Source organism: Triturus cristatus, chromosome 9 (genome assembly GCF_964204655.1).
Source record: "Triturus cristatus chromosome 9, aTriCri1.1, whole genome shotgun sequence".
Taxonomy (NCBI): domain Eukaryota; kingdom Metazoa; phylum Chordata; class Amphibia; order Caudata; family Salamandridae; genus Triturus; species Triturus cristatus.
The window spans coordinates 326,530,539-326,556,798 of NC_140592.1; the positions used below are offsets into that span (position 1 = coordinate 326,530,539).

A 26,260-nucleotide genomic window follows, 5' to 3' on the forward strand; every position below is an offset into this window, starting at 1 on the left:
TCTAATATGGCTGTGTTGTTCCTCACAACTTTGATGCGCATAGGTCTTGAAAACTTAGTTTCATCATCGCACCTTCTTGGCACCCTTACACATACCCAGTCTCCTACTTTCCACAGCGGAACTTTGGTTCCATGTTTGGTGTCATACTGAGCTTTATACTTGCTTTGATGAGCATCAACTTTGTCCCTGAAAGCGTGTTTGTCTATTGTGATGTGGGATCCCCCTCCTAACCAATACGGGAAGAATTGTGTACCCGGTTTCCTACCTCTCAGAGCTGAAAAAGGAGAAACCCCCGTGACAGAATTGGGAGTGGTGTGATACGCCCACAACATTTCCTGTATTGCTTGTTCAACTGGCACTCTATTTACCACCGCCAATTGTATGCACCCTTTAACCATGCGGTTCATCCTTTCCACTAATCCATTCGCCCTAGGACAGTATAGTGCTGTTCTCAAGTGTGCTATGTTAAGGTTACCTAAGAATTCTGTCATGGCATGGGACGTAAATTGTACCCCATTATCAGTTACCATGGAGGATGGTATGCCCTCTTGTGCAAATGTGTCTTTTAGAAACTGAACTACCGACACTGTCGTTATCTGGTGGACCATTTTGACTACAGTCCAGTGGGAGTGGAAATCAATTAGGACCAGTGCAAACTGTTTCCCCACCCCCTTGAAGTTGAGGGGACCAATGATGTCTAATGCGATTTTCTCCCACGGTTTGTCAGGTACAGCTATGGGTGATAAGGGTGACTTTCTGGTTACCCTTGACTTGTCACGGTTGGAACATGTGACACAATTCCTCACTTTCGCCTCTACTAACGAGTCCATCTTGGGGAACCAATATCTCTCTCGTAACCTTGCCTTTGTCAAGCTTCTGCCCAAGTGGCCCTCATGTACAAGGTCTATTATCTTGCCCCTCATAGCCTCTGGTGGAACTATTTTGTCATTTCTGAACAGGATACCTTGATCCACGTTAAGCTCCAAACGTATCTCCCAGAACATTTTCAACTCTGCACTAACCTGATCTGAAGAATCGGGCCAACCCTGTACCGTGTAATTAATGATCTGTGTCATGTTGTTATCTGAGTTCATGCACTCTAGCCACTCTTGTGTGGTGATGGTGTCTAAGCTGAGCTGGAAGACTGGGTATTCAGGAGTTTCAAATTGTTCCTCTTTGTCAATGGGACTTCTAGACAAGAAATCAGATGCCGAATTTTGAATACCCGGGACATACTTGACTGTGAAACAGAAACCCTCTAAGCCTAGCAACCACCTTGCTATGCGGGGAGTGTTACATGAATTATTCTTCGGATTAAACATGAACATCAGGGGTTTATGATCAGTACGCAAACACAATTGAATGCCCCACAGAAAAAATTTGAAATGTTTCACCCCCCAATAACAAGCCAATGCTTCTCTCTCCACCACAGAATAGTTTTTTCCGCTTTTTCCGCCTTGGTAAGTGACCTTGACGCAAACGCGACAATTCTCTCTTTGCCCTCAATAATTTGCGAAAGCGTTGCTCCTAACCCTTTCCCACTAGCATCCGTAGTAAGAAAAGTTCTGCGGTTGTGCTCAAAGTTGCACAAAAATGGAGCAGACAGTATGCCTTCTTTCACTCTTGAAAATGATGTTTCATGTTCTTTTTTTTTTTTTTTTTTTAACTTTTTTTTTTATTGAGCAGAACAGGGATAGTAACAACAACAAACAATCAGGAAAAATTCTCCATACACAAATCAATCATAATCCTTATAATATAGCACCTAAAACCATGAGACATTGATGTACTACACTACTATAACTAGAAAGAAAGAGAGAGAAGGAGAGAAAAAAAAAAAAGGTACAAAAAATGCATGTAGAGAGCTAAAAAAAATTTTAACATAAAGTCTAATGTTGCTACAAAAATGTCGCAATGCAATACATATGAATTTTAAAACAGAATTTGCTGCATATTACTAACTCAATATTAAATCAATTCATATAACATAACGTCCATAGCTGCATTATCACGAAACATTAAGCCCTCTTTCATGCTAATCCAATACCTGGAAGTTCTTTAACTAAAGTGAAATAGTATTTTAAAATATTATATGCTGGGAAGAGTCTACTTAAAAAGTGTGCATAGTACCATTGTCGAATAACTGCCAGATCTTTACAAATGTATTTATTGCTCCCGCCCCCCTAGCATACGCTTCCTCAAAACCCCTCGTCCGCATCATTTTATTGACCCATTTCATAAAAGAGGGAATCTCTAGCGACCTCCAGTTTTGAAGAATTAATGAACGTGCCATCAAAGAGCAGATCATTACATATGCTTCTTCATATATGGTCAGTCCTGGTTTAACTCTGGAGATTCCGAATAAGGCAATTTCAACTTCGGGATGTACCGGCTTTTGGATGGCCTGACTTATAGCTATAAAGATGTTTCCCCAGAATTCATTAAGTTTAGGACAGGTGTAGAAGATGTGAAGCCAATTTCCTTCCTCCTCAGCCTGACAACGAAAGCATCTATCTTCCACATCTGGATATCGTTTACTCAAAGTCTTCGGGGTATAGTATGCTAGCCATCTATTTAAAAAAGCCATCCGCTCTCAAAGCCTTATGGCCGAGCCGGGCTTGAAGTTGCCATTCTTGACAGGACAAGGCACACCCTGTTTCCCGGTCAACCTTGCTCAAAAACATATGTGGGATGGGGATCTCACTATCTTTCCGGAGCAGAGTGTACCATTTTCCTATGCCTTTAACTTTGGTTTTATAGAGCAGGGAGGCCAAATTCATCGTCGCAGAAGGGGAGGGAAAATAGGCCTTTTTCAGAAAATTGATGACCTGCAAGTAGTCGAGGAAATTGGGTATAGTTTGATCTATAAGTTTGATTTGGTACTCCTGCCACGAGATCACCTTGTTATTCGTATAGAGATGACCCAATTCCTCAATACCAATCTCCCTCCACTTCGAAATTCGAGAGGGATGAAGTAATAGACCTAAAGTCTTGCATTCCTGCAGCCTTAAATATGCCCAGCCTGGAGAAGAATGCTGTTTAAATAGTAATTGAAGTCTGGATGATAGATCACGCAATGTCTTATATCTTGTGTTTTTTGGCAATTTAATAATTTTTAAGAAAGTAGGGAGTTGTACACCTGCCTCCTGAACCATTCTATCTAGAAAGAAATGATCTTCTAAATTATTAAAATCCAATAAACGAGCTACTATATCGAGGATCGCAGCTTCGTAGTAAGTGCGGATTTTTATGTGCTAGCCCCCCTTTATCCACCTCCAGTTGTAGCACTTCAAGTTTCACCCTGGGAGCCTTCTTTGCCCATATAAAATTCCTGAATAGAGAATCAATTTCTTTGAAATAGCTCGCATTAATCTTTAGAGGGACATTACTAAAGAGAAACACCAGAAGAGGGAGGATGGACATTTTTATCTGTGCCACACGTCCTATAACTGTCAAAGGAAGTACTGACCATTTATCCAACAGGCTTTTTATTCTTATCAGCATAGCCGTGTAATTTAATGTAAACAGTTGATCGATTGATTTAGAGATGAAAATACCCAAATATCGTATGGGGGCTGACTTAGATGCTTGTTTTTGCAGAATGGGTGGTAAAAAAGAGTTATCATTGATATTTAATATGATGATTTCTGTTTTATTTTGATTAATTTTATACCCCCCTATAGATTCAAAGCTAGTGAACTCGGCTAAAAGCCGCTCTAAATTTGATTTATCAGGAAGCAGATAAAGAATGATATCGTCCGCGAAGAGTTTCAATTTCTCCATCCCCTCTATGGGCGCTCTAATTTCGGGATTTTCACGAATTCTAATTGCCAACGGCTCAATAAAAAAAGTAAATAATAGGGGGGACAGGGGACAGCCCTGCCTGGTCCCCCGCCTCATAAATACTGTCCCAATCTGCTCGGAATTCACAACTATTCTGGCTTCAGCCCCCTGATATATATTCCTTAGCATGTGTATGATTGAAAGCGGAAATCCAAATTTATTTAGCCCAGTAAATAATGCCTCCCAATTTACGAGGTCAAAAGCCTTCTCAGCGTCGACCATCATAAACATTGATGGGATTTTATTACAGGTGAAATAGTCAAGGGCTTGAATTAAAAACCCAGTATTTGATGACATGAAGCGGCCAGCTACAAAGCCAGATTGATCACTATGAACTAACTCTTGAGCGGCTAGTGTAAACCGCTGTGCCCATATTTTCATCAGAATTTTATAGTCAACGTTGAGCAAACTAATAGGACGGTAGGAATTCACGTCCTTTGGGTTTTTACCCTTCTTGACAAAGCTGACAATCACGGACTCTTTAAAACTCGATGGAATATCAGAGCAGTTTTTAATAACATTGAACAGCTTTGTCAGGAAGGGAGTCAATTCATTTGAAAATATTTTATAGAGTTCAGCAGGAAAGCCATGGGCCCCACACGCCTTTGCTCCTGCAATAGATTTTATTGCTTGCGAGACCTCCAGTTCCGTCATCTGTTGACCCATATGCTCAACTCGAAATTCTGAAAGGCACGGCAAAGTAACTCCCTCAAAATATTTATTTATCTGCTCCTGGGGTAGCTCATAGTTTGTGGCATATAGCTTCAGATAATGCTCGATAAAAACCTTATGTATTCCTTCCTTTTCGCCCGTTATATTCCCGGTTTGAGGATCAATAATTTCAGACACCAGTGCCGCTTCCTGCTTAAATTTCGTCGCCCCGGCTAACAGTTTGCCTACCAATGATGTTTCATGTTCCTCTGCCCATTTGAATTGCGTGTTATTTTTTTGTGAGGTCCCTCAGGTTTGCCGTTAGATCCGAGAAGTGATCTACATACTTTGCCATATATTCGGCCAACCCTAAAAACGACTTAAGCTCGTCTTTATTTGTAGGTGCAGGCTCGTCTCTTACAGCTTCCACTAGGCAGTGTTTGGGTTTGAAACCCTCCTTTGAAATACAACGTCCTAAGTACTCCACAGATTCCACCCCAAACTGACATTTCTCTCTTTTGAGTGTAAGACCTGCATCTCTAAATCTAGACAGGACATGTCTTAAAACATTGTCATGTTCTTCTACACTTGCACCATAGATCAGGACATCATCTTGGAAACAAAGCGTTTTCGGCACCCCTTTCAAAATATGTTGCATAATTCTTTGGAAGACCCCTGCCGCAGAGGCCAATCCAAACGGCATGCCACAGAACATGAAGGTGCCCATGGGTGTGGTGAAAGCAGTGAGCCTTTTGGAGTCTGGATGTAACTCCACTTGGTGGTATGCCATGGAGAGATCCAGAACACTGAAATAATTTGCCTCACCCATGGTGCTTAACATCTCGTGGATGCGGGGTAAAGGATGTCTCTCCACTAATATGCTATTATTTAGATCACGGAGATAAATGCACATGCGAATGTCTTGACTATGACCTTTCTTAGCAATAACAATCGGGGCGACCCATTCAGAACAATCCACCGGTTGAATGATGTTAAGTTTCTCCAACCTTTCCAGTTCTTTCCTCAGCGGTTCCCACATCAGGTGCGGAATGGGCCTTGTCTTGTGGATCACTGGTTTGGCATTCTTTTTCAGTTGAATTTTTTGCTGAAAGTCTCTAAGCAATCCTAAGTTCTCTGAAAACACTTCCGGAAACTCAGTTGCAATGTTTCCGCTCTGACCTGAAGGATCTATTACCATTACTTGTTCTGGGTTATTCGGGTCCAACTTGATCCCTAGCTCTCTTTGATGTTGTCAACCCAGTAGGTTTGACCCATTCTCTACGACGTATACCTTTCCTACCGTACGTCTGCCTTTGAAAGAAATAAGCGATTTAAACATCCCTTTCATAGGTATGGGATCTCTATTATAGCCGCTAGGAGCTATATCAGCTTCTTCCAGCTTGTCCTGTCCTTTTTGTAGGACAGCTTGAAAATCCGCAAAGTTCACCAGTGTGAAAGGCGAGCACGAATCAGCGAACATTTTGACGCTTTTCTCATCCAAAGACACCTCACATACCGGGTAGCTCTGCTGCTCCTGAACCGCAACCTCATTAACTTGTAACACAATTTTCTTAACTTGTGTTGACGTCGCGTTGACTTGGCTTCCCCCCGACTTCTTCGGGAAGCACCCACAAACTCCTGCAAGATGCCCTTTCTTGTTGCACTTCCTACACCAAGCATGCCTGACATGACAATTGAGATCATTTGCCAAAGGGTTGTTGCTTCCACAACGGTAGCATTTGAATTTCCTATTCTCAGAGTTCGCTGTCTGGCCACGCCAATTATCATTTTTCTTAGTATAATCATTTTTGATTTTGTACACATCAGATTCTTCCTCCAAATTGACTATCTCTGAAACTTTCTCATTGGACTCCGTTGAATTTATTTATTTTATACAGATTGCTGTATGCTCAATCGACTTTGCAATTTTAATCGCTTCCAGGAGATCCGGTTGCTTCTCCAACAACTTCCTTTGTATTTCCTTGCTATTTGTACAGCGTACCAATTTATCCCTGATTAGCGAATCATTGAGGTCATTAAAAGCACAAAGTCTGCTCAAACCTCTGAGAACTGCAATGTACGTGGATACGTTCTCTTGCTTGCCCTGTGCTCGACTGAAGAATTTGTGTCTTTCCAAGACTATGTTTATTTTGTCCCCAAAATGATTCCGCAACTTAGACAACGTTGTGTCATAAGCATCTTCATCTTCCTCTTCTCCTTCAGGCTCCGGTAGTGATTCAAAAACTTTCCTACCGCTTGACTCCAAATTATGTAGTAAAATGTTGTGTTTCCTGAAAGCACTGAACTTTTCCCCTCCTATTGCCACTAGATAAGATTCAAATACTTTCTCCCAATCTTCCCATGGAATAGTTGGTTCCCCCATTTCATTCAAGAATGGCGTCGGTTGTAACATGCTTGCAGCTGCCATCGTGGGAGATATATAAACACTATGTAGAATTTGAGGAGCACACTTGAACGATGAATTAAGGCACCTGCGTTGTACAATATAATGTTTACTTGAACACAGTTGAGCAAAAGGAGTGGAATGAATAGAAAATTATCATAAAGACAGCTAAAAATGCCTGTAAGCCCCACTTACCAGAATTCTAAGCAGGCATAACCATTATGTGCATATGTATGGTAGACTAAAATAGCACACAATCTAAACGCAACAGGATAAACATGTAAGACACCTATACAGAGAAAATGGCGGAATCAATTACAAGTATGCATGCTGTAGCCTCCAATATCATAACATAAACATATAACATGTGGACTAAAGCCTACGCAGTATGCCTTGTAAATGTGGATGGAGGAAACGTCATTCGAGTATCATAGCCAGAGGTGTGCGTGTCACCGATCAACCCTAACTGACACGCTGAGAAATGCGAGATGTACAACTTTGCAAGCAACTTCGCCAAACTCCGAAATACCCCCACAAGGATGATGCTAAGCCTTACATTAATATAGCTCTCCAGAGAATATGTGGAGCGAAATGCTTTACGAGCTATGTAATAACTTGAGGTGTGCGTGTCACCGATGACAATAGCTGACACGCTGGGAAATGCGAGATCCACCCCACAGACGTAGATATGCCTACTGCCTTTGTCCCCTCAGAGTTTACAAGATTCCTTCTAGGACGGAACTCACAGCAAGTTACCCCCTGAGAGGTGACATTCTCAGATGGTGTCAAAATCTTGCATGTCATGGATGGATTACACGCATGGAGTGCGCGTCTCCGATAAAATAAAGAAATACCTCTCACTCTTCGTGTCACAGCAGCTATTGCTCCGGAGGCGTTCACTGGGCGAAGATACCTGGACACGCTATGGAGTGCGTGTCTCCGTTTAGAAATGAAGAAATCCTTCTCGATCTTTGGACCCCAGCAGCTGGTGCGCAGGAAACGTTCGCCGGGCGAGGAGAGAAGCGTCGGAGGCATCCTGGTGCACCGGAATCACTCAGACGAAACCCAGCAACGAGCGTTGTGTAGCCTGGCAACAGACGCGCGAAAATCTCGCTGAGGTGATTGTCCCTCGGAAGCGTTCCTGACAGGAACCAAATTTGCCAGATGGAGATGACACGATGTTTCCACTCACAGGAACAGCTGAGGCGAGCCACAAGGCTAACGTGCTGACTAGACGCGTAGTGTCTCAGCGTCCGATGCGGTTCCAAAGGCTGTGTCACAGAAGCGTTCTGGTGAGGAGTAGATTGACGTTTGGCAACGGATGAGCAGTAACACGAGCCCGTAGCCTGATCACACCCTCCTGTCAGACACGTGAATTCCAGACAATGCCAACCTCGCACTTCAATGCCTGTGCTGCGTCTTAAAGCACCTCACAGATGGATATTAAGTGTGATAATGTACGCCAATTCCACCACCATCGCAGGCATAAGTTAAGTTAACCGGCACCGGTCACAGTCAAAATCCAGTTGAATACCTCACCAGAACAATAAAGGATCCTCCGGACGAACAGCTGGTGGAGCAATAACCAAAAGGGGAGGAGCAGGTTACATCTGTCCCCTTACACAGATCGTCGCCAGTGATACAATGAAGATGAAGACTCCAAGAAGGTAAGAGTAATGTCATTTATTCCTGTCTCCTCTCTCCACCAGCATACATTTGCCTCACCAACATTGTAATGTCCCCTTCAGGGACTTGGGACATACCATTTACAGTAGGGGTGATTTCGGGACATACCATTGGCACATAATTGCTCAGTAACCTGGCATGACTTGGAAAACACATCGTAACAGTATGTTCATACAGCGTAGCATTCCTCCTCGAAAATGAGTTTGTAAGAGCTGAAATAACTTTGTCCAGAGGTATGCAAGTGTATAGTGAGCTAACGTTAAAAGTTACAAACTTTAACTTCTCCACCCACTCAATGTCTTCTAGTTTTTTCTGAAGATCTTTTGTGTCGCGTATATAAGACGGTAAATTTTGGACCACAGGTTGTAAAATTACATCAATGTATTTCTAAATGTGTTCTGTCGGTGAGCCCATGTCTGAAATGATAGGTTTTCCAGGGGGAAAGTGGCTCCCTTGTTTAACCCTGGTTTTCTGCATTGTTGTTTGGACAGCTGTTTCTCTTGAATTTGAAGGAAGCAGTATTTTTTTTTTTTTGCAGTGGGAAGCTTGAATAGGAATACAGCCCCTTCTGCCCCATTTCTCTTTCTTCTTCTCCCACCAGCCACCCTGTCCCTGGTTCTTCTGCCTCCCCCACCGTCCATCACTGTTTCGTCTCCCTCCCCACCTGCCCCGCTCTGTCTCCTCTCCCCCTCAACAGACAGAAGGAAAATAATCCCTATGAAGTGGCTGGTGCTGGCTGCTTCATACAGCTTTTTTTAATGGTCCAGTTATTCACACCTACCCGCCCTCCCGTTCACCAACCCACCTGCCTTCCCCTGTTATTCACCCCCCACTCACTTTCCCCAATTCATCACCCCCACCCATTTTCATGTTCACCACCCTTAACCAATTGCCAAAGCCAATAGTTCGCCCATAGGCGAGACCTATTGACTTTGCCAATATTTGCTTTTTTTAGTCTTTGCATTAATCATTTGGAAAACATCTGAAGGCCGAGGGACAGGGGCATGCCCATCCAGGCCTCACGTCTGATTCCCGTACTCATCTATGCCTATGATGCAGTTTTAATAGCCAGGACAGATAATGGGCTTCAGAGGCCTCTGAATGCTTTTGCAAATTTTATGAGGGACCTAGATCCAAACATAACGCTGGCAAATTATATACAATGACCTGTGATCCTCGCTCTACGAAACTTCTTTCTCATTTTGTGGATAAAATACTTGTACAGAAAGTTGGTAGTTTCCAGTACTTGTGGGCTAGGTTTGATTCTGGGCTTAAATGGGATCATCTTTGAACCGTCTGCTCAAAACAATTTGCACGATCAATTGATGATGTGTTCTTGTTTTCCAACAAACTGGGTCTGAAGCCTTTCAAATAAATGCTCAAGATTTATGACACTCAATGTATGCCAACTTTGACATATGGGGCAGGACCATAGACTTTGAACATCTTAAGGAAATCCAAGGAATAGAGAACACGTTCTTGACACTGGCTGTCCCAAAGAGCACCCCTGCTCACATCTGCCATTTAGAGTTGGGAGTCCTGTATCTAATAAAATGTATTATGTTCCACCCATTGGTCCCCTTGGTGCTCTTTACGAACAAAGCCTGAAACAGGTTTTATTGGTCAATCATAAAGGACATAGAGCCAGGGCAGAAGATTCCTTGATTCAAATTTGTAAACACTTGAACCAAGCGATTAAGGGTGCCGGGGTTATTCCATAACCCTGAAGGTAACCCTGATCTCAAATAATTTGACGAAAACTATTTTCTAAGAAAAAGTTTCAGAGGGAAGACGTTTAAGAGAACCCAAAACGCTATCAGTATGTGCACTTGTTCACACTATGTCACATAACAACTGGTCTATTGAGCCATATTTATTATCTGTAAGTAATATCAGTCACAGATTTCTTTTAACGCCTTTTAGATTAGAAATCGTTCACTGATTGTTTTACATTTCTGAAGTTAAGCCTGTGGAATCGCATGATAATTTACCTTTATGCCCATGTGATCAACAATCAAAGTAGTCCACCCACAGCTCATTTAAAGTTGTTTTGGCATTTTGATATGCTACCAAGGAAACGCTTGCTAGCTTTGCTAGCTCTGCTCCTCTGAACAATGAAAGAAAGACACTATAAATCTGTCATTTTGTTTGCACTTACAAACATTGCCTACAAATTCCGTTTGCTTTGTGGTAGCAAATTTCTTACAGCAGTATTTGAAAATATGGAACCGATTAAGTGAGAAGAACTCATGAAATCTGCAAATTGCGTTACCAAAGGTAAGTTATTTTTATTGGTGTGTTTTTAGCATCTTACAGTTTTTACTGTTGTTTTTGTATCTTTTATGCTTTTATACCGAATAAAGATTTTGATGAGGGTGAAGTATCTCAATCACTTAGAAGTTTATACCTGCTCTGAAAATGTTTTCTATTCCATTGGGCCACAGATTCAAGAACATGCTAGGGGTTCAGATCTCCCCTGAAGTAGAGCAAATTACCCTCCACACCTTAAAGATATTCAATATGGCCACTTACAATGCCACATACAAGGCATATGGGAGGCCTTTCATGGTTTGGTAACGGAGGTGAAAATGACGATAAAGTCTTGGATATTATTTCTTTTCACTGCAATGTTGATTCCTCTTTCCACGCCTCTGCTTAAGCAATGCCATAAAGCAAATGTTACTGGGCATGGGCAGGGGAACATCCAGGAACAGCTAGCAGACTGATTCTTCCTGGAATCACTCAATATCATCAGGCAAGCCCAGTAGTGCTATATTGTGGAATAGGAGAAAAGTGAAACAGAAAAACAATAGTGTTTCCTAAACCAAACACTAGCTGGTGGGTTTGCATGGGAAGTTATATGACTGGAGAAAAAACGCTGTAGTTTGAAATTATATTCCTCCCCTATCCTTGGAGGTCCTTAGCTGTTCAGGAGAAAATGTCTGGTAAAAGAGGTCTCCCCAGGATTCTGTCACCCATATCATCCATATGGATAAATCCAGCCTTATTCTGGCATGAATGATAGGCGGTTTGATAAATGAAGATGATAAATGGAAGACTAGATGTCCCATCAGAGCAAGAGGGCTGTTTGAGGAGTCCAGTATAAATTCTCTTGTGACGCTAAAGACAGAATGTAGCCCCCCAAAGGAAAAGATACAGAAAGGATTAGAAAATTATAATGTTCATCACAATCAAGAAATTAGGGATCGTAGGGGTAGTCATATGTAATCTTTCTTTTCATTCTTACCTTTATACTTCCGCCATTCTACAACTGCTTTGTGAATTGAAACATTTTTAAGTAACCTTCAGTATTTGGATTTCCTACCTAACTACGATAGGCAATGTGCTGTCTCATCTTCACTTTGTTACCCTTTGTAAAATGTAATAAAGAAGATGTAGGGCCTGCTTTAGCATTTGTTGGATGGAGTTTATTCCATCAGGATGACAGAGGGCATTACCTCTGAGGGACCTCCAGTCACAAAGTTTTCAGATATTCGCCAGCCCCACAGACATCTTTCTACATTGCCTGTTCCTGTCAATTTAGGTATATCTATCAAACTTTCTAAAACTTGCTTGGTTTTCAAAAATAAACTCCCAAAGTGGGAGTTTGTGTAAAAGAAAATCTAATGACACCCAGGGTGTTGGGGTCATTTTGGGTTTTCCCTGTCCCTCGCCACCAAATTTTTCCTGGTGATTATAGACAGCAGAAAAAAAGGTATTACACTGTCCACCCCATGCACCTGGGCTGGTTGAGGTGCACAAACCCTTAGTTAGACACCACCTTCTAAGGTAGCCCAGTGTCTAGGATAAGAGGTTAATATGGAAGTTTTCCTCGAGGCCTGAATCACTGATGCTACTATAGCTGAAAAACCTCTGCCCATCGACCCATTCATCTCAACTTCCATGCCACCAAACTCAATTTTCAGAGGGTAGAGGTAATAATTGGCTGAGACCATTCACTGTTGCTGTTCATTGCTACTATCAGAGACTACCAGATGGAGCAAGGCCAAGGTAGAATAATTAGAATTATTTTGGCGCTCTATGTCATCAGCATAACTAAAAACATCACAAGAAGAGGGAAGGCAGGAAAGGCATATAAACGGTTGCTTGGCCAACTGGAAGTCAAAACATCCTCACCCCAACCTTTCCTGTTCGTCCTATTGAACAGAAACGAGATAATGTGTTCTCCCGGTTGGCAAAAAGATCCACACTGGAAGGCACCACCTCTGACAAATCTAGGGGGTAACAATTTGAGGGGAATTCGCTGGAGAATTGTAATCCTTTGCTTGGAAGGTCTGTAACAAGGTTCCTCTTGCCCTCGATATGTATAGCTGTCAAATATAGGATGTTCACTTGAGCCCTCTAGAAGATCTGATCAGTTATGAAGGACAGGGAATGGGATTGTGTTTATGTACGCTGTCAGTCCTGATTAAGGCCACTCTGTTCAGATGAGCAAAGGAAGTAAGGGCCAGGAGAGAGGCTTCCTGTTACATCCAATTGGAGGATGTGTTTTTGTGAACCGATGGCCAATGCCCCTAGACTTGATGAGACTTTGTCCATGCCCCCAATCTGTTTGCACTGACCTCCATTGTTATAATAACTGGTCTCATCGCAATTTACTGAATACCTCTCAGAATCTTGGTTGGCAACAACCATGAGCTTAGGTTTTGTCTGACGTTCTGTGACATCGGAATCCTCTGGCATAGGTCCTGAAATGCCGGGGACCAAAACTGAAGAATGTGTCGGACTAGACTGTTCAGCTGAAACCTTGCCCATGGAACCAGGAATATAGTCACAGCTAGGTCCCTTTGCACCTGAAAAGCCACTTTGCCCACACTGGATTATCCTGTTCCAAGAAGCTGGAAAGGTGGCTTTAAATGTTTAGCAATCTTTTTTACGGTAAAGTGACTATACCATTGACTTGTTTAGAACTTGGCTCCTATGTAACCCTGATCCTGTGCTGGCATAAGTTGTGATTTTGACCAATTAATAAGAAAGCCATGACTCTGAAGACCTAGCAGTGCAACCTCTGTGTGCTCCTTGGTAGTCTGACATGACTGCGATGCTACCAAACAATCGTTTAGATATAGAACGGCTGTAATCTATTGGTGATGTAGAATCACCACTAATGGAGCCAACATTTTTGTGAACACTCGAGGTGACGACTTGAGGTTGAATGGTAGCACTCTGAATTGGAAATGTTGAGACTCCACCTCAAACCTCAGAAATCTCTGAAGGGACGATGTATTGGCACTTGCAGGTAGCCTCCTGTAAATTAATAGTTGTTAAAAGTCCCCTTGAGATATTAGAGGATTCACTTGTTGTATTAAAGCCAATCTGAAGTAAATAGTCTTGAGCACATATTCACTCCTCTCAGATCGACCACTGGCCTATAGTTGCCTGAAACCTTTCTCACTAGAAACAAAATAGAATGCACTCCTTGCCTCTTTGTTCTAGTGTAACCGAAAAATTGCCTTTTTCTGTATTAATGCCTGAATCCCTGAGTGTAGGCACAACTCTTTTAGAGGTAGGCGGATAGTCAGGAACAATGCTTGGACATAGACCCCTGGCTGACCGGTTCACGATCCTTAGTCGCTTTCTGAGGTTGAAATCTTCTTCTGGAATCTTTGCTCCATGCTCTCGTAGACTTAGAGACTATGGACTTGTATGGTAGAGCATGTTTCCTGTCCTTGTGGGACAGGAAACATTCTCTAGAATAAAGAAATCCAATTGATCCCCAAACAGATTATTGCCTTCAATCTCCCATCTATAAGGTGTGGTCGGCTAACACAGATGCTTCAGAAACCAAAGTTGTTGATCTAATGAGTAAGGAAGAAACATCAGCTAGATAGGTTGTTGTTCCATATGCCAGAGAACATTAGATAAATCTGCACCTTCTTGAATTGCTCTGGACAAATTCTCTAAGACTTGGACTAAATATTGAGATGTATAAGCTACGTACGTGCCTAATAGTGGTGCCAAGATCAAGTACACTTTCACATTAGCTGAAAGCACGTCTTCCACACCAGCCAAAGTATACATTCTCTGTCAAAATCTGTAGGGGCCTCACTTCTTTCTAGTTTCTGAAAATCAAATCTTTAATTGTATGTATGTATGTATAGCACATTTATAAAGCGCTACTGTCACCCATCGGGCATCCTGGCGCTGTGATCTAACTGATCCTGCAGCAAAAATAATACTGTATCGGCAAGCTACTCAGTCCTTGGAAACAGGTGAGTTTTTAATTCTTTTTTTAAAAGAGAAGAAATCTCCTAAACATCTAAGCGGCAGTGGCAGATCGTTCCACAACTTAGATGCCATATAGACAAAGAAGCGTCCCCCCATCCGCTTTCTCCGGATTTTGGGGACAACTACCAAGTTAGCTGAAGCAGAGCGGAGAGATCTAATAGGGATGTACCAAGAGAACATCTCCTGTAGGGGTAGTGGTCCCAAACCATGTAGGGCCCGGAAGACCAAGCATAAAGCTTTAAACTCGACCCGCTGAGAGATAGGCAGCCAGTGCAGGTCTTTAAGTGCTGCAGATGACGAATCAAAACGTCGACGGGATAGTGCTAACTTAGCAGCAAAGTTCTGTACCCGTTGTACTTTGCCCAATGCCGTGATAGGTGCCCCCAGAAGCAGTGCATTGCAGTAGTCAAGTCTACTTAAAATGATACTGCGCACTACTTCTGGTCTGGCATGGGCGGGAAGCAAAGGGAGAATCTTCCGCAGAGTGCACAACAGCCCCATACAGGAGGACACTCTTTTATCAATGAAACCCTCTAGTTGAAGATTGGGTTCCATTGTCACACCCAGATTACGAACCGAGCTTGCCGCTGCTACCGTACCCTGAAAGGAGGGAGGCCAAAAATCCTGCGGTAGGGGTCGTGGGACACGGTCCGCTGAGCAATGCAGCACCTCCGTTTTGGAGCTGTTAAATTGCAACAAATTGTTACTCAGCCAGGTCGCCGTGGAGACCATACAATGGTGAAAGGTCTCCAGTGACACCGCCTTCTCCCCCTCAAAGGAGAAGATAAGCTGGGTGTCATCAGCATAATTGGTGACCGTTATGCCAAAAGATTTAATTAACTTGACCAGGGGGCGGAGGTAAAGATTGAAAAGAATGGGACTGATGGCTGATCCCTGGGGTACGCCCTGCCCTACCCTTCTGATGGTAGACTTGAAGGGAGGCAGGGCAACCACCTGATGTCTGTTGGCCAGGTATGAAACAAGCCAATCTCGGGCCAGACCATCACACCAGCCTCCTCCAATCTCCTGGTCAAGATGGCGTGATTGACCGTATGGAACGCTGCCGACATGTCAAGCAGCACTAAAAAGGCTGCCTGACCATGATCGGCACGCAAACGAAGGTCACTCAAAACGGTCACCAAAGCTGATTCGGTTCCATGCGCTGGCCTGAACCCAAACTGCGCCATGTCCAGACAGTCATTAACTTCCAAAAAACCGGACAGATGTTTCGTGACCAGTTTCTCCAAGATCTTAATCGGGAAGGGAAGCAATGAAATAGGTCTGCAATTAGCGGGGGATAGGGGGTCCAGTGATTCCTTCTTCAACACCGGAGAGACTACCGCAAGCTTCCAGCTGTCCGGAACCTGGGCGGAGCCGAGAGACTGGCAGCAGATTGCATGGAGAGGAGGAAACAGCTCCTCCCCAAACACCTTCCAAAACTTGTGCGGAAGTACATCAAGAGGAGAACCTGAAGACACACTATCTGCTAAAGCAACAAACTCTGCAAAGGAGGGGGAGGGAAAGCTGTCCAACCTTGCTCTCCCAGCCTCCAACTCTGAGGTAGGCGGAAGAGCGGCCTCTGAGATATTGGGACTCAGTTTACTCAAGATGGTCGCGATCTTATCTTCGAAGGCCATGGCCAACGAGTCGCAGAGTAACTGAGAGGCAGGAATAACTGTAGAAGCACTAGCCGGTCGAGACAGCTCGTTGACAATTTTAAACAAAGCCTGAGCTTTATTAGAGGCTGACAATAAAGTCTCCTCTAAGAACCTTGCTTTTGCACACTTAATCTGTGACTTATAAGCTGCCAGCTCCTGCCTAAAAAGGACTTGATCCAAAGCCAGATAGTGTTTCCTCCATCTCCGCTCTGCCCGTTTACATTGATGTTTAAGTTGGAGGAGCTCCCTCGAAAACCAAGGCATGGCAGCTCTAGTTCTATCTCGCATTTTCCTTAATGGAGCCAGTTTGTCCAGAGAAACCGTGATTCGCTGAATAAGGGCATTGTAAATTTCCTCCACATTTTTTTCCAGTTTAAAAGCTTTCGAGAGCAGATCAGGAAGGGATTCACCTCTCAAGAGCCTTGACCATTGTCTCCCAATCTTAACATTTCCCGTGCTACTGCACTTAGAGTGGCCTACCAGGAGATCTGAAGAAAAAAGAACTAGAGCGTGGTCCGTCCAGCATTGCGGTAGGATGTTTCCAACCCTCACCTGACTGGTGTTGGAAAAGATCAAATCCAAGATGTGTCCCCTCTGATGAGTCTTCGAGGCAACCAACTGCTCCAGATTGATGTTACAGTATGCCTGAGTAAGGCATGTAAAGGCTGAATCTGTTGGCCCATCTGGCCACAGATTAAAATCCCCCAGCACTATCAATCTGGCATGGGAATTAGATAGATCATAGATCAAGTCAATGAGTTCGGACACGGCAGACGTAGCGCCAGCTGGGGGTCTATAACACAAAAGAACAGTGAATAGCACCCCCCCCCTGTCCTTTCAGTGAAAAACCCATCAGTTCGTATTCCCTGATTTTCTTAATTTCTAACTGGGAGAAATCCAACGACTCTCTATAAATCAACCCTACACCTCCTCCTCTAGCACCATCACGTGGGTTATGTCTGATCTTATATCCTGGGGGGCAAGCTTGCCCCAATTCTACTCCACTATCTATCCTCGTCCATGTTTCCACCATGAATAAGGCATCTAGCTCATGTTGTTCTATGAGTAGCGCTATCTCTGTATGATGCCTACCCAACGATCTAACATTCAGCAAGCCGCAAGCCAAAGACTTGCGGCTTTTAACGGTAGTAGTGGGTTGATGTTCTACCCCAGCAGCAGGTTTCAGGGCATATAGATCCTCTTTCGTGTAGGTTAGGCGCCTCTGTCAGACCAGAGCCACAATTTCAGCCGCCAGCGCCGCCAGCGCGCCCTGTGCGTGAACGGGCTTACCTCTGGCGCACCTCCGGCGCGCCCACGACGCGACCGCTGCGCGCCAACGCTGCGCGCTGGGCCCTCCATTCCTTTTTTATCACCGTGGAGCGCAGGAAACCGCCTATGCGACCGTCTAGCCCGACAACCAAGATGGCGCCTAGTCACCGGCCCGTTTTCCAACCACTCACCCAAGATGGCGGCTAACGCCGCGATGTAAACCTCCCAGGAAGCCCTACACACTAAGTCCCACAAATGCGGGTGAAGTTCCAATTTATAGTGCAGGTAAGACTCACTAATCACCCCCCCCAGTAATGCAAGCGCGACTGCACAAATTATGGTACGAGCGCGAACAGAGCGAAAGCCAGGCTATGACAAAATTAAAATTAGGAACAGTTTTTAAAAAGCCAATAAAGCTATGACACGCATGCAGGTTGAGAAATAGCAGCGAGCCAGACTCAGGCTTTATATATATTGGGAATATTTCTTAATCCACCTGCTGTGCAGGTACTGGAGCAAATCCTAAATTCTTTCTGATGTAGTCCAATATTTTGAGGTACCTCCTCTTTGGCTATATATTTGCCAGCTGATGGCTCCTTCTGTGCAGATTCAGAGTGTGTTCCCGGAGAAATATCTCTTACCGACGATCATCTCCTTCTCTTCTCTTAGACCTAGCTAATGCTCGGGAAACCACTTCCTCAATCATTCACTGAATTTAGGAAGCAGAGACGAAAGCAGGCAATTCAGGAGAGAAATAACTCGCTCTCCACCTCAGAGGTCTTACTTTGCTCCTTCTCAGCTGAGCAGGATTCAGTAGTATTCCTCTTGTGGCTTCTGTAACTTACCCCCTAAAGATTGATGGTTCACAAAGCAGAGGGCTACCCTGTCTTCCCTTGATTCCTCCTGTGATATGTTATTTTCAGAGTCAGGCTCACCGTACACTGACCCGGAAGAGGATCTGTTATGTATCCTCCAACCTGTCTGATGGAGTCGGATAAGGAAGCTGAACATGCAGAGAGCAGTTCTTAATTTGTAAAAAATAAGTGCCTGGGCTATTGTCAGGAAGCCACTGCAGCTTGCACCACACATTGCCCTTGACATGCTGCCAATGAGAGTAACAACACAACTAATAACTATCACGCTCCTACAAGTATGTAAAAACAGACTATATCATGCCTCCAAAGCTATAAGAAAGGCTTGGGCGGCAATTAATAGCCTTTTTTATGTATATTGAATTAATAATTAACTGTTGTTGTGGTCATCTCTAAATTAACCAGACAATGCCACCTTGTGGCTTACTGTCCCAAAAGCTGGTGTTGACAATTAAATGCTGGTGCCAAGCACCGGAAACCACCGGCTCAAATTAAGCACTGGCAGAGAGAGACATTCTCCAATGTGCTCCATGATGTACGTGCTCGGAGCGGTCAGGGAAAAATAGTGGGTTCACCTGCTCCGCTCAATAGACCTACATTATAGGTCCTGCTTGGCAGCATCCTTCGGTTGTGCCTACTTGAGACACAACAAAATACCGAGGTGAGGAGGGTTATACAGGATTCAAAGTTAGAGAGATGTGTCTATGAAAGTGCAACGCTTCTCACTCAATAGCTGATTGTATCTAAATAAGTTCTGAAAGAGTAATGGGCGTTCTTCCATTGTTGTGATTTTATGGTCAGCCACTGGAATGGCAGCAATCATTTCCAAATCGCTGTTTGTTTAAAACTTGTTACTTCACATCCTTGGTTGCTAAGGCATAGTGCAAATCAAGAACGTACTTACAAAAAACAGAAAATAAAATGCGATGGAAACTCAGTAGGAAATTCAGAGGCGGCTTTAAGTAGCCTAAATGCATGTAATCCTGGTAATGATGAAGATTACATTGCTAATTATTTAGATAAGGTGGAAATTGTACTATCAATCATGAGTGTAGTGTAGATGATGTAGAATTAAGGATAGCTCATTGTTTGGTTGTGGGTCAGGGCAATTATTTGCCCTTAAATTACATCATTGCGCCATTAGTTCATACAAACACGTTTGTTCATATATAAAAACCAAGAAAAATCATGCAAAGAGCCATGCTTGGTCTCCAATGGAAGCAACCACTGGAGCCAGAAAATCGTGTGCCTTTCATAATTATTGCAAAAGGGACAGCTGTGTGTGAAAGAAACCTTGATGTGCTTATAACCGAAACAAAAACCGGAAAGAGCACTTGCATACGTTATATAATACATCACAGCCTATACTGAGCTAACTATGAGCCAGGCGAAACAGTTAATAGCAAATTGACTTTGAAAAGCTTGATTAACATGATTAACTCCATCAACGCTAGTGGAGTTGTATTGTACCAGAATATTGTGATATACATCTAAGTATTGTGTCCTGGATTTTGTCTACCAAAATACCTTCCCATTGCAAGTAATAAGAGAAAATCTATAAACAATTGAGTGATACTGAAAAAAGGAGGCAGGTATAGTGTAGCCTCTTATAATTTAACATTAATATTAGATATATCTGCTAGGATATTTTCTTAAGTTTTATTGCTGGTGCTCAGAGAATGGGCTCAGGTCTAAAACCTGACATTAAGTGAACAGGCAGGATTTAGATCCATCATTAGGGGAATGTGCCAGATATTTGTACTATGCTCCACTGTGCCCCACACTATAGGGAACCTTCATTCTTGCCGTTTGGACTTCCCTGCAGCGTTTGATTCAGTGGATTAAAAGAGAGGGGGAAGGATGAATTCCTGCTGAACTCCCCAGAGAATGAGGGATTTCTGAGAGATGAATTTCTATATCATCATTGATTGAGATTTTCCGATTAGGAAAAAAGTTGAGAATCCTCACTACGATAGACATTTTTTAATCTTTATTTTAGTATTGAGTGGTAACTAGTGTTGTAGGTGGCAAAGAGACCGAGGTGAACCAGGACTTCCTCGTCGCCCTTGTCCACAGAGGTGAGCGAGTCGTCGGCTGCTGAGTGAACCACCATCTGTGTACTTATACCTGGCCGAAACCAGCCTACAATCCCTCCTGATGCTCTTCCACTGGTTGCTAGGCATCGGGTGGCAGCCTTGGATGTTGTCTCACTGCACATTCCTGTGTCACTCTGCTGCACCATGGCGGTCACCCACTATTGACTTTGCCAGTGCCAGAAGCTTTACAATGTGCCCCATTGGCAAAACCATTAGCACTGACTGGCTATGTTAAAAGTATAGAAAACATTGCTTTTCTAAATATTTCCTGATGGCTACCTTGTAACTTGATGCAGAAAACAATGTTCTCTTAATGCGGTCTATGGCAGTGTACACTCTGTGTAGGAAACTACAAGTGAAGGTTGCCGTAGACCACATAAGACCGCATGTTGACCTAACCCTAACCGCAGGTTATGCTTCACACTTTTTCCTTCTTAACAAGACCACTTTCTCCCTACCTGTGAATAAAGCAGATGCTATATAGTAGATGTGCCAACATGACTGGGGTGTGTGTTGTTGTTCCAGCTGTACAAAATGAGCACCTCAGAATTCTCAATCATTAGTAAATATGTAGTGTAGGGAAAAGTGCGGCTAAGTTAAGGGACAATAATTTTAATATATTTAGTGAACATTATTTTCCTGCCTCACACACAGGCACAAGCTCTGTTCTGTCACATCAATGCGTCACATAAAAATCCTATTTTGGTCATGCTCAGATTTTGGTGTGTACAGATCATGCGGCTACCATGCCAATGGAAGTGTGATCCTGGTTCTACTCCTTGAGGGTAGTATCTGTGGGAGAGCCGCAATTTAGGAGTACCGGATTCCATAGAATAAAACAATGGCAATCCTTATTTTGTAATAATTAATGGTATTGAGCTTAAAATATAAGCATGGAATATAGTCATACTTGGGAAAAAGTAAATTTGATAGATCTTAGGACTTCATTATGAGATGCCCAGTAATTTGAGCGTCAGCGATACTAGGACCAGAGATAATGATTCCAGATGGTATTTCCACCCCAGCTACCGAGCATCATGAGTTTCGGCAGCCAGAATCAGAGAAATCATGTGGATCCTGATATACTGCGCTCAAATTCCCAAGATTTCCTTGATTCTGGGGCCCGTTTCACCACATATTTTCCTCTTGCTTTCAGCCCAATGAAAATGTGTGAGCAAACTCAATAGGTTTTACCTGATGCATTCCTACACACAGTGAAGCTTGTATTCTGGTGGACTGTATTACCAGGGTGTACTGCTCCGCCCAATTTGTAATTCAAGAATTGAATGGATCCAGATAGAGATGTGGTTTAGGAGTTGTAACTCATACTGCTGCTCTCAAAAGGCTAAAAGTAATAAAATGGGTCTCTATCACTTAAATTATGTCTACTCAGCCTCGTAATAAGGAAATGGGATGCTTCACACTTACTGGTCAGCGGAGGGGTTCCGGCATCTGTCACCTCCAAGATGGCTGAATACTGGAAATTCAAACTTGCAATTTCTGCTGAATCATAAGTCAAGGTACTGTTCACCTGTCAGATTTAGAAATGCACATGCATAAGATTATAGCTTCTTGGAAATTAGGCTTACCTAGGACCCAATCTTTTAGGTTCCTTAAAAAAAACATATGTATTGCACTATGCCCACAATGTTCTACACCTTCACAACATAGCATAACTTTACACAAGCAAGAGATTCCAGTAGACCAATTCCAGGGCCTTTGACAAATGGCAGTAAGACAGAATCTAGCACTTTTTCACACCGATTTCATGAAAGGAAATACCCCTAAAATGCTAGCTGTGTTTCTTTGTCCATGGCACACACTCCTAGGAACCTTCACTACTGCACAAGCCTTGTGGTTCACATGTTCAGTCTGTAATGGATTGGTATCTAATTTTTAAGTCCGCTCAAAACACAAACTGCATCGATTCTTAAATAGCGTACTGTAGTATTATTGTGACAATTGTATAGCGCTTCATGCCAATGGCTCCAAAGTGCAGTCTGGTGGTGTCGCAAAAAAGGCTACCAAATTTTGTATGCGCGGGTGGGAGAGTATATGCTTATGGGATGATCTATGTGGAAAACATTGGGTGTCCTGCGTGAGGGCTAGAACGTGTTCCTGTTGTGTTGCTGCACTTACTCATGTCTGTGAAGTGGCAGTGTAGTAACGTAGTCCACGCTTGTAAGATGAAGTTTAAGTAGGTTTATTCAAGATGATAACAAGTAGCTTAGATCCTGTACAGCAGCCCCACCAGGAGCAGCCGGCTAGGTGCTCAGCCCTTCCACCTCTGTCACCACTCATCCCCAATCACTCAAGCATTATACTCATGGGCGGCAGCCCAATCTAGCAGTTGAGGAGGCCCAAGCGGTTAGAGACAAATCAACGAAAAGACCTGAGAAACACACAGCATTTTCTAAGAAATTTGTAAATGCACGGATTAAAATAAGAGCACTGGAGTGCCAGAAACTCATGTGTAACTAGTATAGAGCCTTTAGTAGAGGTGTGCAAAGTGTTTTCCTTACAAAGTACTTCTAATGTAATTTCCTCCCTTCTCATCAGTAACTCTCAGAAGAAACTCTTGAAAGGTCCTACCTTGAGGAATGGTCCAGAACCAAAAATAGTGCTGACATGCAATGTAAACTTTTAGTTATGTAAATAATGAAACTACTTGAAGAGATTAGGTGTTTTACTACACTTCGACAAACATACCTGAACTTCACATTATACCTTTTAACTGCTAGGCTTCGTGATGTAAATACTTTGAATCATGTAACGATATATTGTTGCATGAGTAACTTTTAATTCAAAACATATATTCTCCTCATTAATGTACCAAACCTACATCTTTCTGAAACGCCCTCCCACCACATGGGTCTGGTATGGCTATAGAAAACTACATACACCTGTTAAAAATGAATAAAGCACATGTAAGGCATGTAAAACGGTTTGAAACAATCAAGATAGATAATTACGCGAGAGTGAGGGCATAGAAAGAGCAGGACACTACAGCAAAGCCAATCAACTGGAAATCTGCAAGACTATGGTTGCATAATTAAAACTCTGTTCAGCCCTACTTTTTATCCAGACTTGTACAATCTTTAGTAACTCTGTAAGTATTGCATTTCAACGTCAACTACTGAAATTCAGTTTGGACTGACTTGTACTGCATTCACCATAATAACCTGTCTGTGGTGGACAGTAGCAGGCTTGTGAACAGTCTGTGCAATCTCACCTTCAGATATTGTTTGAGAAACTCCTGCCCCAGAATTTTGAAAAATGATACATCTGTGCTCGTCTGAGCTATTGTTGTTTTCCTCTCCCTGGGTGTGGCATGTTGGAAGCTGCTTCAAGTAATCCACAGCTTGTTCCTATCTGCCTGCATAGCCTCCATGCCTAGTCCTTGACAAAATGTAAGCTGAGACTTCAAACAAATTCTTTCTCACTTTGGACTCAACAGGCCAAGGAGACAGTGAACATGGATAGCATGGAAGATGGGACAGTAGAGACTAGGGAATTATAGCAACTCCCTGACTCACACACTAGCCCCAGTCACAGGTGGGATTTTCCCCATAGGTACACTTCTGGCTTGTTTGTGGCAGACAGTATATAAAACCTTATAGTGCAAGGGCAAGTCATCTGGCAACATTGGTTGGTTTGAATCTCAACACCTGACTATAGTTTGTACCCAGCTATTAGTAGTTACAGTTGATCTCCTGCTTGCACCAGGTAAATTCATATCTGTATTCTCTCGGACTAGCTTATCTGTATCCTTTAGCATGAACCGGGAACTGATGAGTGTCCGCTCACACCTTGATAAATACTTAGTCCCCTTGCATTAAGATCCATGGTTTTGTGCTGTGTGTCATCCAGTCAGGATATTTTGACAACCACCTGCAAGAGCATATCGCTCCTCTCTCGCCTAATCCACTTTCACCCTAAACCTGGTTGAAGACATAAAACTTGGATTCAAAACACTAATGTCAAATACTATTTGTATGCAGACTTTCCTCAGAGATGACAACAGTTAGACAAACAGAAATGTATTCATGAGTTGCCCGACAGAATAAGGACACTACTCCTATTGGCATGATGTATCATGATGCTCCGTGGCATCATCCTCAATAGTGTCTGATTCTGTTCCTCATATCCAAACGTAGAGCCTGATTACGATATTGGCGAATGGGATACTCCCCCACAACCGTGCCGAATATTCTGTCTGCCGTATTACAAGTTCCATAGGATATAATGGAATTGTAATTTGTCGGACGGTATATCCGTCCTAATCCTGGCCGCCAAGCTCGTAAACAGGCCCCTTGTGTTTAGACCATTTGTTGTGCATGTGTGAATCCTACTTTCGGGTGTTTTGACCTATGCTTTCATAAGGTAGTCTGATCACTGGACAAAAATAAACAAAATAATATCTAATTCCTACTAGGGATCTTTTCTATAAGCAATTCTGTTTCTATGTGAGGATTTAGAGTTGTTGGGAGTGAAGTTACGTGCTCCACTCCATTATTAGCGCAGTATTTCAGTTCTGCTAGAGCAGTCAGTTCCTTCATTCACACCTTTCAAAATGCAGACGTTGGGTCTAGACCTGTATTTGTGTAAGGGACAAATGATGGAAACCCATTCGAGATGATCAATGTTTTCAGTTTCTTTCAGCGTTCATGGCCCTGTCTTTAGGGTGATGTAGGACTGAATTGGCAGAAGCCAGTCTCAATTGAAATGCAGCACTGCAGCAATCATGGAGATTAGACACAACCATCCCCACTCAAGGATTCTCAAGCTTAACTTTGTGTTGCCTGGCTTTAAATGTTCTGTAAAGGCAAACGTGTAGCTCTATACAGGTGTTGCAAAGAGGCAATCTATCTTGTGGAGTCTGACTTATAAATTGTAAATAAAATATGTTTTTAATGTCAATGTCATTTCAATACTCTTTTGGTGAGCAAAAAATGCAGGAGAAATGTGCTGCTCTGGCTGGCACTACCCTTTGGTCAGTGAACGTTGAGGTAAAATGGTGCACTCCTGGATTCCACAGGGTATCGCCCTGGTGCCTGAATCTGCGATGATTTTAAACAATATCAGGAATCATGCACTCCATCAATGCATTTGATTATGAATAACATTCCAAACAATTTCAAGAAGTTCAGAGCAGCCATTTCCATATAGTTCCAAGAAATAACGGCAGAAGTGTTTTGCTCTAGAATCAGAAGTCTTTAAACTGTGTGGTGCGCCCCCTCGTCCCACGGGGCCGTAGCTGTATTCCCAGGGGGGGGGGGAGGGGGGCGCCAATGCCTCAGCAAGTACTTGTAAAGTACGTTTAAAAAACGCGCTATTAAAATAAACAACAACAATGGTGCATTTTTAAAACTCAATTTAACAAAAATCTAACGTCCAATAAAAACAAAGGGAACCATATGCTCAACTGCAATCTTTCTCTTTATAATTGTATTAAGGATGCAGTACCTTATGTGGCTATTAGAGGTCCCTTTACAACTCCACAGGGACACCTATTAACAGCCTTTGGTACTG

At 43.0% G+C, this 26,260-nt stretch overlaps 1 protein-coding gene across 2 annotated transcripts in view; it reads right to left on the minus strand.

The window, feature by feature from the left end:
- Positions 1–26,260, minus strand: part of CDHR4 (cadherin related family member 4) — a 392,851-nt gene that overhangs the window by 261,638 nt on the left and 104,953 nt on the right. For both annotated transcript variants that reach the window (XM_085625056.1, XM_085625057.1), the window contains exon 10: positions 22,157–22,259. In XM_085625056.1, coding sequence (XP_085481182.1) covers positions 22,157–22,259 — 103 coding nt within the window. The remainder of the gene's footprint in view (positions 1–22,156; positions 22,260–26,260) is intronic.